The 12,803-nt window shown below is 66.6% G+C and overlaps 1 protein-coding gene across 2 annotated transcripts; it reads right to left on the minus strand.

The window, feature by feature from the left end:
- Window positions 1-1,644: 1,644 nt before the first annotated feature.
- IRX4 (iroquois homeobox 4) lies at window positions 1,645-6,423 on the minus strand. 2 transcript variants are annotated; one of them, XM_047763312.1, is made up of 5 exons: window positions 6,117-6,423; window positions 5,399-5,650; window positions 4,642-4,754; window positions 3,519-3,847; window positions 1,645-3,073 (listed from the first exon to the last, which is right to left on the minus strand). In XM_047763312.1, exons 1-5 carry the CDS (start codon window positions 6,159-6,161, stop codon window positions 2,235-2,237), a joined length of 1,578 nt encoding a protein of 525 aa, XP_047619268.1. In that variant the 5' UTR covers window positions 6,162-6,423; the 3' UTR covers window positions 1,645-2,234. The 2 variants fall into 2 exon arrangements, with proteins under 2 accessions (XP_047619268.1, XP_047618592.1); XM_047762636.1 differs by lacking the exon at window positions 6,117-6,423 and having other exon boundaries at window positions 5,399-6,062.
- Window positions 6,424-12,803: the final 6,380 nt, after the last annotated feature.

Genomic DNA, 12,803 nt, shown 5'->3' on the forward strand with positions numbered 1-12,803 from the left:
CAGCGAGCTCTCGGAGCGCGGAGCCTTTAGAAATTGAGGGGTTTACTGTCAAAATGAAAATTTCACTTCAAATTATCTTGGCTGATGCGCGCTCGCCAGGCCGGGGGCTCCCGCCGCAGCCTTTTGACAGACACATCAGCGGCGAGCTTCCGAATCTCGATAATATCATCCAAGAGAGCGAAAGTCAATACGGGTGACAGCGCGCGCGCGGATACAATCCAATTACCGCGCGGCCGGTGGGGCGCAGGGCCCACGACTGCTCCCTCCGCTCGAGGCCTGGGGTTCGAGGTCCCGCCAGCAAAGTCGGGTCCGCTGGGGTCGGGCCATCAGGGCCCCGCCGCTCAGGGGTGCCCCTTGCGGTTTTGCTCTCTCCCGCACACCCGGCCCATCAAGCCCGCTTTCCAGCGCTCTGGCCTTCCTGGCTCTTTCCCAAAGGCCTGGGACGCACGGGGTCCCAGTGCAGCACCACTTAGCCCCTGGCAGAAGAAAGCCTGGGCCTTCCGTGTCCCTCGAAGCCTGCCCACCAGCCCGCGAGGCGACCCACGTCTTCAACTGGCCTCCCTGCGGCTGCCAGTCTGCCTAGGGACTGAGGGCCACCATCTCCTTGTCACTGCACCCTCGGACCCCCATGCTTTTGGGCTGCTCCACCCTTGCAGGCTCCTGCCTTTCGACCAGTGGTTCCTCAGAATACCTGGGGCTTCCGCCAGGCCCAGCAGGGCCTTAAGCAGAGGCCCTGCAGGCGAGGGGTGAGCCCTGACTCCAGGGGCGTTCACCTTTGGGGCTTTGGCGCTGGGTGGGGTGGGGTGAGGTCAGGCGCCTGAGGGGGGCGGGGAATTATGTGCCAGGATGAAATCAGAAGGTCTACAGGCTGAGGCTCAGCGTCCACCGTCCACTGCGGGGAGAGAGCCGGCGACTTCCCTCCAGATCGCAGCAGTCCGCTGCTGCCAGGCACTCAGCTCTGCAGGGGTGGGGGTGGGGGAACCGGGTGTCTGAGCAAAGCTGGGGGTCCGCAGGGGCCAAGGCTGGGCCGGGACACTCACGTCCTCCAGCCCCCCCTTTGGTCTATGGCCTCCTAACCTCCTAAGCCCCTCCCTCTCCCCTCTCCCCCTCCCCTCTCCCGGAGCCCCCGCCCTCTGTGGGCGTTCAGAACGTGCCGGCTACACACACACACACACACACACACACACACACCCCGGCTACACACACACACACACACACACACACACACACACACACGGCCAGGTCCCCTCCCCCCAGGTAGGCGGGGCTAGGAGCCCGGGAGGGCGGAGGGCGGAGGAGGGGCTGAGGGCAGTGCCGGGCACTGGTGGCCCCCCTCCCCCAGCAGGGTCCGGTCTCAGGGAGTTGAGATGTTTCAGGTATTCTCATCTAACGGAAGAAACGTCTGCTCTCTCCCAGTTCTGCAGTCTGGCACTGGGGGAGAGTTGAAAAGTTTGGGACCTCTCATCAACTTCCAACAGGGGCTTTCGCAGAATCCTGACAGTGTCCTCCAACCAATGGCTTTAAGTTTTGGGCCCTGCAAGCGACTGCAGTGAGGATCCTGGGTCAGCGACCCTCCCCACCCCGGCCCTGGAGGGTCGGTTGCCTCCTCTTCCAAGCTTCAAAACTCGGTAGGTTTCACAAGTGTTCATTTCGCAATGCAAACACCATCACTCGGTTTTATTGGTTTTGTTATATTAGCCTCTGAAGCAGGCAATTATTGGTGTGAACATACATTAAAAAAAAAACAATTTTATCGAGTTAAGAGTGTGCAATGGTGTAAACTCGGTGGAAGTGCTACTGGTGAAAATGATGTGCTGAGGATGAAATCAGAAGGTGTACAGGCTGAGGAGTCTTCACAAGGAATCGTGGCATGCCTCAAACCCCAAAGGAGACAGCGGAACAATCAGGCCTCGAACTGAAACGTCTTCCCCATGTAAACTTTTGGACGTAAACTTTATGCTTCAGGGTGTTTCCGGCTGGCTGCTCTGACAGCAGCCCCATCCTGCCGGTCCCCTCCCCGAGTGAGCTAGCTTGGGATGGCCCGGCTTCTCTTGTCCAGGTGCTCCGGGGGCTTGTCCGTGGCCCCAGGAGGCCGAGTTCAGATCCTCCCTCTAGGGTGGGTTGGCGGCCCGAGCTTGGCCGCTGTCTTGCTCGCTTTGGAAACTCGGTAGAAGGGTGGCCACTTTCAAGCTTGCGGCCTGAGCGCAGGCTCTCCCGCTCCTGCCCGCAACCAGTTAGGCGCAGAAGGGCTTGGCGCCGGCCTTGGGCACCGCCAGCAGCTCCTTGGCCCCGCCCGCAGCGGGGCCGTCGAGGGGCGCGGCGGGCGGGAATGGGCGCGCCAGGGGCGTGGTCAGCACATTGGCCTCCGCCCCCAGCGAGCGGCCCAGCGGCCCCGGGTCCAGCAGGGTGCCCTTGGCGGTGGCCCAGGCCGGGTTTAAAGTGCTGTGCCTGAGGATGGGGTCGTGGAAGACCCCGTCCACCCAGTTTCTGAGACTGGTTACCGGGGAGTCCTGGTGCCTGTCCAGGACAGCGGCGGGGGCCGGGGCCGGGGCCGGAGCCGTAGGCGAGGAGGAGGCAGGCGCCGAGGAGGAGGCCACCCCAGGGCCGGCGGGGCCTTGGCGCTTGAGCATGCACGAGGGAAACTCAGTCTGGCTGAGGGCGGTGGCGGCGGCCGCAGTGGCCGTGTGCGCCAGAGACCAGATGCGTGGTTTGGCCTCGAGGCCCGCCGACGCCCCAGCTGGAGCAAAGCCCAGCTTGGCCTCGCAGGCCTGGGGGCCGCCCGCCGCGCCGGGCTGCTGCTCCGGCCCAGAGGCCACGCTCCGGAGGCAGCTCCGGGCCCTCTCCAGGTCCTGGTCCAGAGCGGCCCCGCCTCCGGCAGCCAGGGGCATCCGGAGGGCGCCGGAAGCCTCCTTCCCCGGGGCGCGGGGGCCCTCTGGCGCGGCGGGCACGCGATCCAGGCCTCCGTCCAGGGACTGGAAAGGCGGCTTCAGCTCGCACTCTGGGGGTTCCCCCTCCAGGGCGTCGAAGTCCTCCAAGTCGCTCAGCTCCAGATCCTTCTCTTTGCCGATCGGCTCTGCCAGAAGAGAAAGAGTGACCAGCGGAGGGAGACAGAACGGCGGCTTAACGGGACTCCCACACCCCCTGCCTCGCTCTGAACCCATGGGGACTGGGCCCACCTTGGAGCTGGAAAAAGCAGGCACCCCTGCCTTTCTTCTACCTCCCACCTCCTCCCAGGCTCTGGGACCCCCAAAACGCCAACACAGGGGCGGAGCTGATTTCAGCCTCGCATCAGTGGGGCTGCGGTCTAGCGTTTTGAACTTGATTTGGGGTCTTTAAACACGCCCCCTCCTCACCACCGCAGGCCCCCTCGGGCACGGGCCTTGCTCTCTCGGGGCCAGTTTATTCATGGGCAGCCTGGGACCGAGGACGGTTTGCCCCGGCTCCGCATCTTCAGATTGAAGGCGCAGGGAGGTGCCCCCAGGAGCCCCAGCGCCCCGCAGAGCCCGCCTCCCACGCACCTTCCCCCTTGGCGCTCTTAAGGGGCCGCTCCCGGGCTTCCTCCTCGCCCCCCTCTTCCTCCTCGCCCTCTGGGTAGGGCCGCTTCTCGTCGGCACACTTGTTCCTGGGCGGCCACGTCATCTTGTTCTCCTTCTTGAGGCGCCGGCGCGCGTTGGCGAACCAGGTGGACACCTGCGTGAGGGTCATCTTGGTGACGATGGCCAGCATGATCTTCTCGCCCTTGGTGGGGTAGGGGTTCTTGCGGTGCTCCTGCAGCCAGGCCTTGAGCGTGCTCGTGGTCTCCCGCGTGGCGTTCTTGCGCCGAGTGCCGCTGTCCATGGTCCCGTACCTGGAGACAGGCCGGGCAATGGGGTGCCCACGGCAGGTCCCTGTGCCACCGCGCGGGGCCACGCCCACGCGGGCTTCCGGTGTCAGGGGCGTATTTAGGCGGGAAGACTGGGTCTTTCCCAGGCAGGCACTGCCCTTTAATGTTCATCTCTGATGAAGCCGACATGGAGCCCAGGCTCCTTTCGGGGGCAGAGGTCTGGGGTGCAGCGCCGAGCAAGGCCCAGCCAGGTCCCTGTCACTCTACACAGACACGCACCCATCCCAGTTCCTTTATCTGGCCTCTCGCCTGCTGTTTTGACCCTCGAACCAGGGAAGCGTATCTCGGAGATGCGAACCCAACTACTCCGGACAGAAATGGTCATTAGGGCCCCTGGGGAGAGCGTGCCCGGAGGGCCTACCTGGGCTTTGTGCAGATAACTTTTTCTGTTACCCCACGGAAGATGGGGCACGCCATTGGCGCCCCCCCCCCCCCGGTAAGGACGGGGAGGTGGGCCCAGACACACTGAAAGGGCCGCACTTGTTAGGGTGCAGGGCAGCAAGACAAGAGTCCCCCGAAAACCACGTTGGAGGGAGGGCTTGGGAGTGGGGACAGGTAGCCTGGGGGTTGGAAAGGGGAGGGGGGGGGGACGTATTTAGTCTGTATTTAGGAGGCGGGGCTGGGCCTAAACCAAGGTCAGTCGGACCAGAGGACTGGCCCTCCTCCGGGTGCTCGACCTTTGTGGGGGGGCATGACGCTGGTGGGGGCAGAGGTTGGTGGTCCCTAAGGGGGCAGTGAGAGGGGCCAGGGTCCCTCACCTGTCGTAGGGGTACTGGCCCAGCGCTGGCTCGTAGGGGTAGTAGGCGGCGGCGGCAGCCGGCGCAAGGCCCGCATGCGCAGATCCAGGGGCGTCCTTGGAGTCGAAGCTGTTCTGTAGGAGCCGGTGAGCCTGGGGTCACAGCTTCCTGGAAGCGACCCAACGCCAGCCCCTCCCCTAGGACCCAGTTCCTGTTTGCCTGTGGCAGACTCCTGGGCCAGCCCCCATCCCGCCTCCCCCAGCTAAGGAGCCCCAAGACTAGAAGTGAGGAGCCGTCTGGGGAATGAGCGACGGGAGAATGTTGAGGGAGGGAGGGAGGGATGGATGGACGGATTGGGGGGCAGCGGAGGAGGGGGCAGCGGAGGAGGGACAGGGAAGGGGACAGAAGGGGAGAAGTGGGGAGGTGCCAGGAGGAGAAGAGGAAGGGGGAGGCCTGGAGGCGTGAGGGGGAGGGAAGCTAGTGGGGGAGCAGGCCCGTGTGAGCTCCCGCAGAACCGGGCATCCGACCAGAACGTAGCAGAGAGCAGAAAACAAATCCTGAACACAATGGCCCTCCCACCAGGACACCCAACCCTGGCCCTGGTGGAGTCTGAAGGACCAGGCTCAGAGGTGCTGAGTCCGAGGGAGCCAAGGCCTGCTTCTCCAGTCCCCAAAGCCCGGGGTCCGGGGACTCGCCCCTTGCCTCCAGAGTTTGGGGCACCGAGGTTGAGGGCCTGGCGTGGCAGGGAGGCGTTTGTGATCCGCTCCCCCTCCCTTACCAGCGAGTAGAAGGCAGACGCCTCGGATCCGTAGGTCACGTAGTTGCTGTAGCCCTGCGAGCTGCCATAGGGGCTCCCGTAGACGCCCAGCGCCGCGGCTGAGTTGAGCTCGTGGCGCGCGGTGGCCAGCAGCCGGCTCTCGTAGACCGGGCAGTAGACGGGCGCCTGGGCCGAGGCAGCCGGCCCCGAGTCGGCCAGCGTGCGGGCCCCCGATTCGCAGCACGTGCTCAGGGAGTTGGTGGTCATCAAGAACTGCGGGAGAGAGAGGAGCCGCGAGGAAGGGCGGGAGCAGGGCCTCCGTCCGCCGCGCGCACCCCAGGCCCCCCGAGCTACCGCCATCCACGGCGGGCCGCGCGTTCCTTTCCGCGGCGAGCTTTTGCACCTGGCCTCCCCTGGCCACGTGGGGCCCAGCCCGTCCTGGTCCGGTGTGGTCACACCCTCCTGGGAGGTTTCCAAGGCCGCGCAGGAGCGCGTCCTCCTGTGCCACACCTCCCCTGGTCCCGCGGGGGCTCCCCGGGGCGTAGCCTCAGACAGAGCCCGTTCGGGGTGGAGGACAAACATAACGGGCAAGGTTGGCCGTGCCCGTCGGATTGCCTCAGCGCCTCTGCCCTCCCCGGGGTGGGGCGCGAGGGGTGCGCGGCACCGGGTCTGGGCACTGGGAAGCAACTGCGGGCTGCTGGACGGCTCGCTTTCCAGCGGTCCCGCGGGGCCCTCTTACCTGGGGTGCGGAGGAGTAGGGGTACCCAAACTGCGGGTAGGACATGGCGGGCGCGGCCCGGGGCCGGCAGGCAGGGCCGGCGGGGTCCTGCGCGAGGGGCCCGGCGGGCCGCGGCCACTGCTCCGGGGCCACCGGCTTCTAGGCGCTGGGAGGGCGAAGCAGAAGAGCAGGTTAATTCGGCCGCCTGCTCCGCAAACTTTTCTAACTGAGTAGGAAAGTGAGGCTCGGCTTTAGCTTCGCGCGCCGGAGCTTGGAGGGGGCTCTGGGACCGCCCGGCCTCGAAGCAGGGACACAAATACATATTTTGCCAAAAAGAAAAGAAAAAGGAGACGCGCGAATCCGTCAAGTCAGCGGTGCGCGGCTTTAAGCGGCGGAGGCTCTGACGTCAGCCCCACGCCGCGCAGCCGGCCGGGCCGCAGACGCGTGGGTCACTCGGCTGCGGCCGCGGCCGGGCGGGGCGGGGACAGGCGGGCCGCGCCGCCCGGGGCGGAGGGCGCGCGGCTGGAACAAATGGATTTCATCCGGGGAGTCAATACCGCCCCGACGAACGGTGCTTCTCCTTCGTCACCGAGGACGGGAGGCACTTTTAATTAGAAATTAATTAATGAGCAGCTGCTCCTTCCCGCCCCACTGTAATCATTAGTCTCAATTACAAATGAGACGTATGAGGGGGACACGAGTGAGTCTTCGCTGCAGATGTGATCAACAGTTAAAATGAGCCCCGCGCGGGCGCCCGGGCCCGGCTTCCGCTCTCCGCGCGCCCCGCCAGCGGGAAGGCAGGCAGCTCCGCCGGCCGGCTCGGCGGCCGAAGGCGGCGCGGGCCCGGCTATTGTTTAACCGGAGCCGCAAGGCTTCCAGCCAGTTCGAGCCCTCCGCCGGCCATGGAGCGGCCGCCAGCGCGTCCGCATGTGGGGGTCAGAGCGCCCTGAGAGTGGGGGCCTGGGCCTTCCCCTGGGCCCAGCGCCCCAGGGCTCAGGGGAACCGCAGCAGGCCTGGCCTCTCTGGGCCGCCGCGTCTGCGAGTTCCAGCCCGGCGCCCCGGCCCTCGCCGGGCTCCCCCATCCGCCTCCGCGGGCCGCCCGCCCTCGGCTCCCCCTGCCCCTCGCGGCTAAAGCGGGGACTGCCGGACAGGCCAGCGCGCTGGGACCGGCGGGCTTCCTGACTCCGCTCGGGGCCCCTCCCGCCGCGCGCCTCCTCCCGGCGACCTTCAGGGCTGGGAACCCGCGGAGGAGGCGCTGGGCCGGGACGCCCTTCCCAGCCCAGGGCGCGGGGAGCGGTCTGGGGAGCGGTCGAGGGCCTGCCCCAGCCCTCCGCAGCCAGTCCCGGCCCTGGGACCGGGCCCGAGGGCACAGCGGAGGCCGGCGCGCAGGCGGTAGGGCGGCGCCGGGGCCACCCCGAGCCCGCTCCCCGCCTTTTGCGCCGCCCGCCCTGCGGGGGCCCGGGCTCGCCCCGGCTGCTCTCGCCCGGCCGGGCCTCCCGCTCGCTCGGCGGCGGGGAGGGAGCCGTGCGCGGCGGCGCTGTGCAGACTTGCTGGGAGAGAATCCTGGGTTCAGACCTGCGAATCGCCCCGGGGTCACCCTCTAATTAATGGTGACGTTCTCGCCCTCTCCCAGCTGCAAAGCTGCCTCCCAGAAACGAAGTCTGCCGGCTCTGACAGCTCGGTTGAAGGTGATTGATGACTATCTGGAGACCACGGTACCATCATATAATATCTGCTGCGTAATTGCTTTAATTTACAGATGAAAATACGAGTTCTCCGGTCGCGTTGGACCGCAGCCGGCCACGTCCGAGCTGCTTGCAAAGGAAAATCATCGGAAATAATGAATAGCCGCTCCATGCAAATTATTCAGACAGTTTAGCGTCTGTAGCCGGGAGAGATATATAAAGAACACGAGTCAAATGACGTTAATAATTGTTTTTGAATTCTGTATTGATTTCGTGGCCGCCGTGTTTCTTTCTTTCTCACCTGAATTGCTAATATCACCTTCCTGTAAATAATCAGAAACTAGCCACCGGGGCTTCGCGCGCAGAAATGAATCTCTCAATCTCTCTCCCCGGCCGCCTCTGCGCGTCCCCTCCCCCACGCTCCCGCCTCCCCTCTCCTTCCAGTTTCCCGGCTTCTTCGGCGGCGGCTCCAGCTCAACGTCCTCCTACTTCCCATCATTTATTGTTTACAAACAACTCACTCTCTCCCACAATGAGGCCAGAGGGGAGGGAGGCGCCCGAGCCCCGGGTGGTGGAGGGCTCAGGGAGCCGCAATCTCCGCAGCAGGTCGGCGGCGGATTCGGCATCCCGTCCTCACTCCTTCCAGGGGCTGTGGCCCCAGTGATTGTGAGCGCTCAGCCAAGGAGGAAGCCACCGCCCCAGGTCCCAGCAGCCAGCGCCTGGGGCTACGGCTGGCTGGAAGCGCTCGGCTGGCCCAGGCCTGCATTTCCTTCCATTTCCTTCCCTGGAGACTCAGCCGGTAGCACTCAGGGAATGGCACCCCTGGACATGCAACCATTCATCTTCTGAGCGGACAGGCTCACCCTCAGAGAGGGGTGGGCACAACTGGCCGAGGAGGCCTCTGGGGGAGGGGTCTCAGGGGCTCCTGTGACCACCGCTGCTACGCTCTCCTGCTTTCCTCTCTAGCCTGAGGTCGGGAGTAGCCTGCCTGTCCCCGCCCATCCGCCCACCCGCCCGCCTGCCCGCCCGCCCGCCTGCCCGCCCGCCCGCCTGGTTCTCAAGGGCCGGCTCCTTCCCAGATCCCAAAATCCCGCTCACCCGCTGCACTTTGCCAGGCCGCTGGGCATTCATTTCCTGCTCACCCCAGGCCCATGCTGCCCGGTGAGCAGCCGGCCCAGCCACCCACCCTGTTTGGGGAAGCTTGGGACTGCTCTAGCAAGCTCGGACACCCTGCCACCCTTCCACCCTGCGGACGACGTGTGCCTTGGCTGACCCCTCTCCTGAACCGAACCTGGGAACTTGCTGGGCTCTCCTTGTCCGGCAGGCACTAGGGTCTAACTACCAGGCCCAGCCAGGCACGTGTTCCCTCCAGGAAGAGACCCACGAGAGAGTGTCAGGAACTCAGGCCGCAGCAGCTGAGCAGCCTGCACAGATTGGCTTCCTGAGCAGCGGCCCTTGAGGGACCCCGGTTCTAAACACACCTGTGGGCAGGACCCACCAGAAAGCACTCTGCTCCCCAGGGCCAGGGCCGAGGCTGGGCTTCTGTGAGGAGTCCCCACCGACCTGCAGAGTTCTGAGGGAGCACAGCCTGAGGACAGTGGGCCCCAAATGTTAGAGGCCTGCAGATCTGCCTTTTGGCCTGGGGGTGAGGTCGGCCCTGGAACCGTGGAGGGCCTCAGGGGAGAGGCGGGTCCGACTTCCTTGCGCTCCCCCCCGCAGGCTTCCCCCTTGAGACCGGCTGCGCCCCCGCGGTTCCCAGAGTCGTCCCCGGGTGCCACCCAGGTCCTCCGCACCGAGAGCCTCCCAGGGCTGTGTGTTGGGGGGCCCTCTCCGGCCCAGAGAAGTTGAGCCGAGCCAGAGGGCAGAGGCAGGAGCGGGCAGTCCCGGGCAGGGCCTTCTTTTCGGAGGCATAGGGCCGAGCCCTGGGGGTGCCCGCGCCGCCCCCGGCTCGCGCGCGCCCGGGCGGGGTGTGGGGCTCAGAGGCGGTCTAGGTGCGCGGGCGCCGCACCCGCGAACCCCGGGGCTGGCGGGTCGCTCCTTCGCAGCCGCCGCTCTGGAGTCTCCCGCGAAGCCAGTGGGCGAGCTGCAGGCGCGCGGGCAGAATCCTCCTCCCGAAACGCCCCGCATTCCGGCCCGTTCCCCCCCCCACGGCCCTCCCGCCGCGGCCCCACCGCTCGCTCGCCGGGCGCCGCCCGAGCTGGGAAGGCGGGCAGCCGGGACGTCTGAGCTCAGTCCCTCCGGCCCCGCGCCGCCCCCGCCCCCGGTTTTCCGCAACTTGCGGCCAGCGCGGCGGCCCCCAGAGACCCCGCCGGCGGGCAGCAAACTTTGTGCCCTCCAGCGCAGGAGCGATCCTCGCAAAGTTTGCGCGGCCGAGCCCACTCCCTACCTGCGCCGGGGACGCGCCCGCCCGCGCCGCTCGGGCGCCGGGGCCGCGGGGAGCAGCGCGCAGCCCGGGACGCACCGGGGAGTCGCCGCAGTCGCCGCCGCCCGCGCCCCTCGGCGGCCGCGCGGAGCCTCCGCCTCCCCGGAAGGGGGGAGGGGTCTCGGAACCCCGGGGCGGGGGCGGCGCGGGGACCTCGCCTACCTGCGGTGGCGCCGGGCCACGACCGGCCGCCCGAGAGGGCTCTGCGCGGCCGCTCGGCGCGCGCGCTCCGGCGGGGAGCGGGCGACAACTAATGGAGACATTTCCAGGCGGAGCACCTGGCGAGCGGAGCGCGCCGGCGTCCCCAGGCGCCGCGGTCGTCAGCCGAGCCCGCACCGGCGTGACGTGGGCGAGCGAGCGCGCGGCTCCCACCCGGCCGCCCATTAACGCTTTTTCCCCCGCGGGCGCCGAGCACTTGCCAACTTTCCCCTCCGCCCGGCCGGCGCGGGGTGCGCGGGGAGCAGCCGCTGGGACGAGGGGCGCCCGAGGTCGGGCCGCGGCAGGGGCGCCGAGGGCTGGGTGGGCGCGGACGCCCTGGCTCGGGAGGACACCCCAGACGGAACAGGACAGCCTCGATTCGGCCCAATGCGGGAGGCGGCCTGGGGCTCCTCAGCGGCCCCCGGGGGCCCTCCCCGCGCCCAGGCGGTGTCGCCCGAGGCCTCCTGAGCCCAAGGAGCCCTACCTGGAGACAGTCCCCTCCCCCGCCGCTGCCCCGCTCTCCCCTTCCCCGCCCCCAGCCCCCTCTTGGCTGCAGGGTTCCAGCCCTGGAGATCCAGTTAAGGGCAGGGTTGCTGGAGGCCTGCGGGCTCTCGGTCTGGGTAGGGCCGGGGTCCTGGCTCCCAGGCCTGCCTCTTCTCCTGGCCCCTCCCTCGGGGAGCCCACCCAGTCGGCGGCTCTCAGGACAGCAGGCCCTCCGGGAGCCTTGGTGTGGGCCCCGGGGCGCTGGGGCTTGGGCAGGTGGAGATGGGAGTATCAAAGTGACAGAAACTGCTTGGGGACCAGCCGGCCTGTGGCCTGCCAGGCCTGAGGGGGCTTTTTACCACCTGTCCAGAGTCCTACTGGGCCGGGCCTCTGGCCCAGGAGCGCAGTGCTGCGTGGACAGTCTGAAGCAAGGAGGGAAGGCTCTGGGGGGAGGGGGGGCAGACCTGCAGCTTAGTCCTCCCTGGACCCCCTGTCCCCTGGCCCTCCCCCACCTGCTTCATTTTCATTTCAAAGAACCAGGAACCTGTTTCCCTTGTGATCTGTGGCAGGGCAGTCACACTGGAGACTGGTCCGACTTGGGTAATGGCTGAAATAGTTATTTGCCCCCCCCCCTTTTTTCCTTCCAAGCTCGCTGCAGCCACTGGAAAGGCAGGGGGTATGAGCTTGCTGCACAGGCGGTGCAGGGCGGCCTCCGTCTCCAGGCCCTGGCCCTCTCTTCCTTCCCCCATGGAGGAGCAGGGCTTCTGCTGGGAAAGAAAGAGCCAGCAGCCTGCCACCCCCCACCCCTGTCCTGGCTCAGGTGCTGGGTCCAGAGCTTCCCGTGGCTTCTATGGAAAGGACCTGGCATTGGCTTTTGGGCTTGCTCTGTAACAGGAAGGGGGGCCTGTTCAGGCTGCAGACCTGTGGGCATCCACCCAGACCTGCAGGTCACCACAGGCCACTCCATGGGCCGATGGAAGAAGGGGTTCTGGAGGAGGTGACCTCTCTTTAAGGACTGGGTGGGGGCTCCTTTGGTTCCAACCGGAAGGAAGGAGGAGGAAGGCCCTTGCCTCCTGGGGAGGGCGGGGCTTTAGTCTCAGTCAGTCTGTCCTGTGGTTCTTTCCTCCTCCTCCTCCTTGGTGCTATGCTGGATGCCCTGGGGCCAGCAGGACCGGCAGGGCTCCCTGGACTAAGATTCTTGTCATAACTAAGGACGAGCAGGCGGGTTCCATGTTTACAACCTTGATTGGGTGATAAACTCATTGCACATTTGCTCAGGCCTCTTTAAGGACAAACTGCTGAGTTCGGGAGCTCAGGCTGCAGCTGCCTGAAAGTCTCCTGTCCTTTGCTGTAGCCCCGACCATGCCAGGCGGCCAGAGGCAGCCCCTACCCAGATTGCAGCTCCATTGCCCTTCCCCAGAAGGGGGCCCCCTCCCTTGGTCCCCCAAAGTGTGGCTTCGGTGCCTGATAATTTGGATGCCGTCAGGCCTGGCTCTGCCCTGGACCCCGGCCAAGTGACAGGAAGCATCCAAGGCCATCCTCTGCCCCTTGGGCCTCAACCTCTCGGGCAGAAAGCCGTCCCGGCCCCCCTGCCCCATTGCCGGACCCTCCTGGGCTGGCGCTCTGCGGAAATGATGGAAATACCCTTGGCAGGCATAGTCTCTCTAGGGCCTCAGAGGGTGGTCAGTCTGGAAAGCAGGTGAGCAGCTGGGGGGGGGGGCTGGCACCCCCACCTCTGGTCCGTCCTGGCTCCCCAGGGGAGCACCTCTCAATCCCTCTTTGTTTTCCCTGTTGGCAGAGCCACCGAGTGCAATCTGAAACAGGAGTCTCCGTGCCCCCAGGGCTTGGCCGCGTAGCATCCTCCCCCTCGCCTGAGCACCTGAACGTTGCTGCAACACGCAGAGGCATCTGGGGGTTGAG

Source organism: Phacochoerus africanus, chromosome 1 (genome assembly GCF_016906955.1).
Source record: "Phacochoerus africanus isolate WHEZ1 chromosome 1, ROS_Pafr_v1, whole genome shotgun sequence".
In the NCBI taxonomy this organism is placed as follows: Eukaryota; Metazoa; Chordata; class Mammalia; order Artiodactyla; family Suidae; genus Phacochoerus; species Phacochoerus africanus.

Excerpts from the sequence above, each read along its gene's own strand:
- IRX4 (XM_047762636.1), bottom strand. The coding sequence starts at position 5,959 with ATGTTTGTCCTCCACCCCGAACGGGCTCTGTCTGAGGCTACGCCCCGG. Across the intron at positions 4,755-5,398 it reads CGTCTGCCTTCTACTCGCTG|AACAGCTTCGACTCCAAGGA; the intron begins GTAAGGGAGGGG and ends CGGCTCCTACAG. Across the intron at positions 3,074-3,518 it reads TAAGAGCGCCAAGGGGGAAG|AGCCGATCGGCAAAGAGAAG; the intron begins GTGCGTGGGAGG and ends CTCTTCTGGCAG.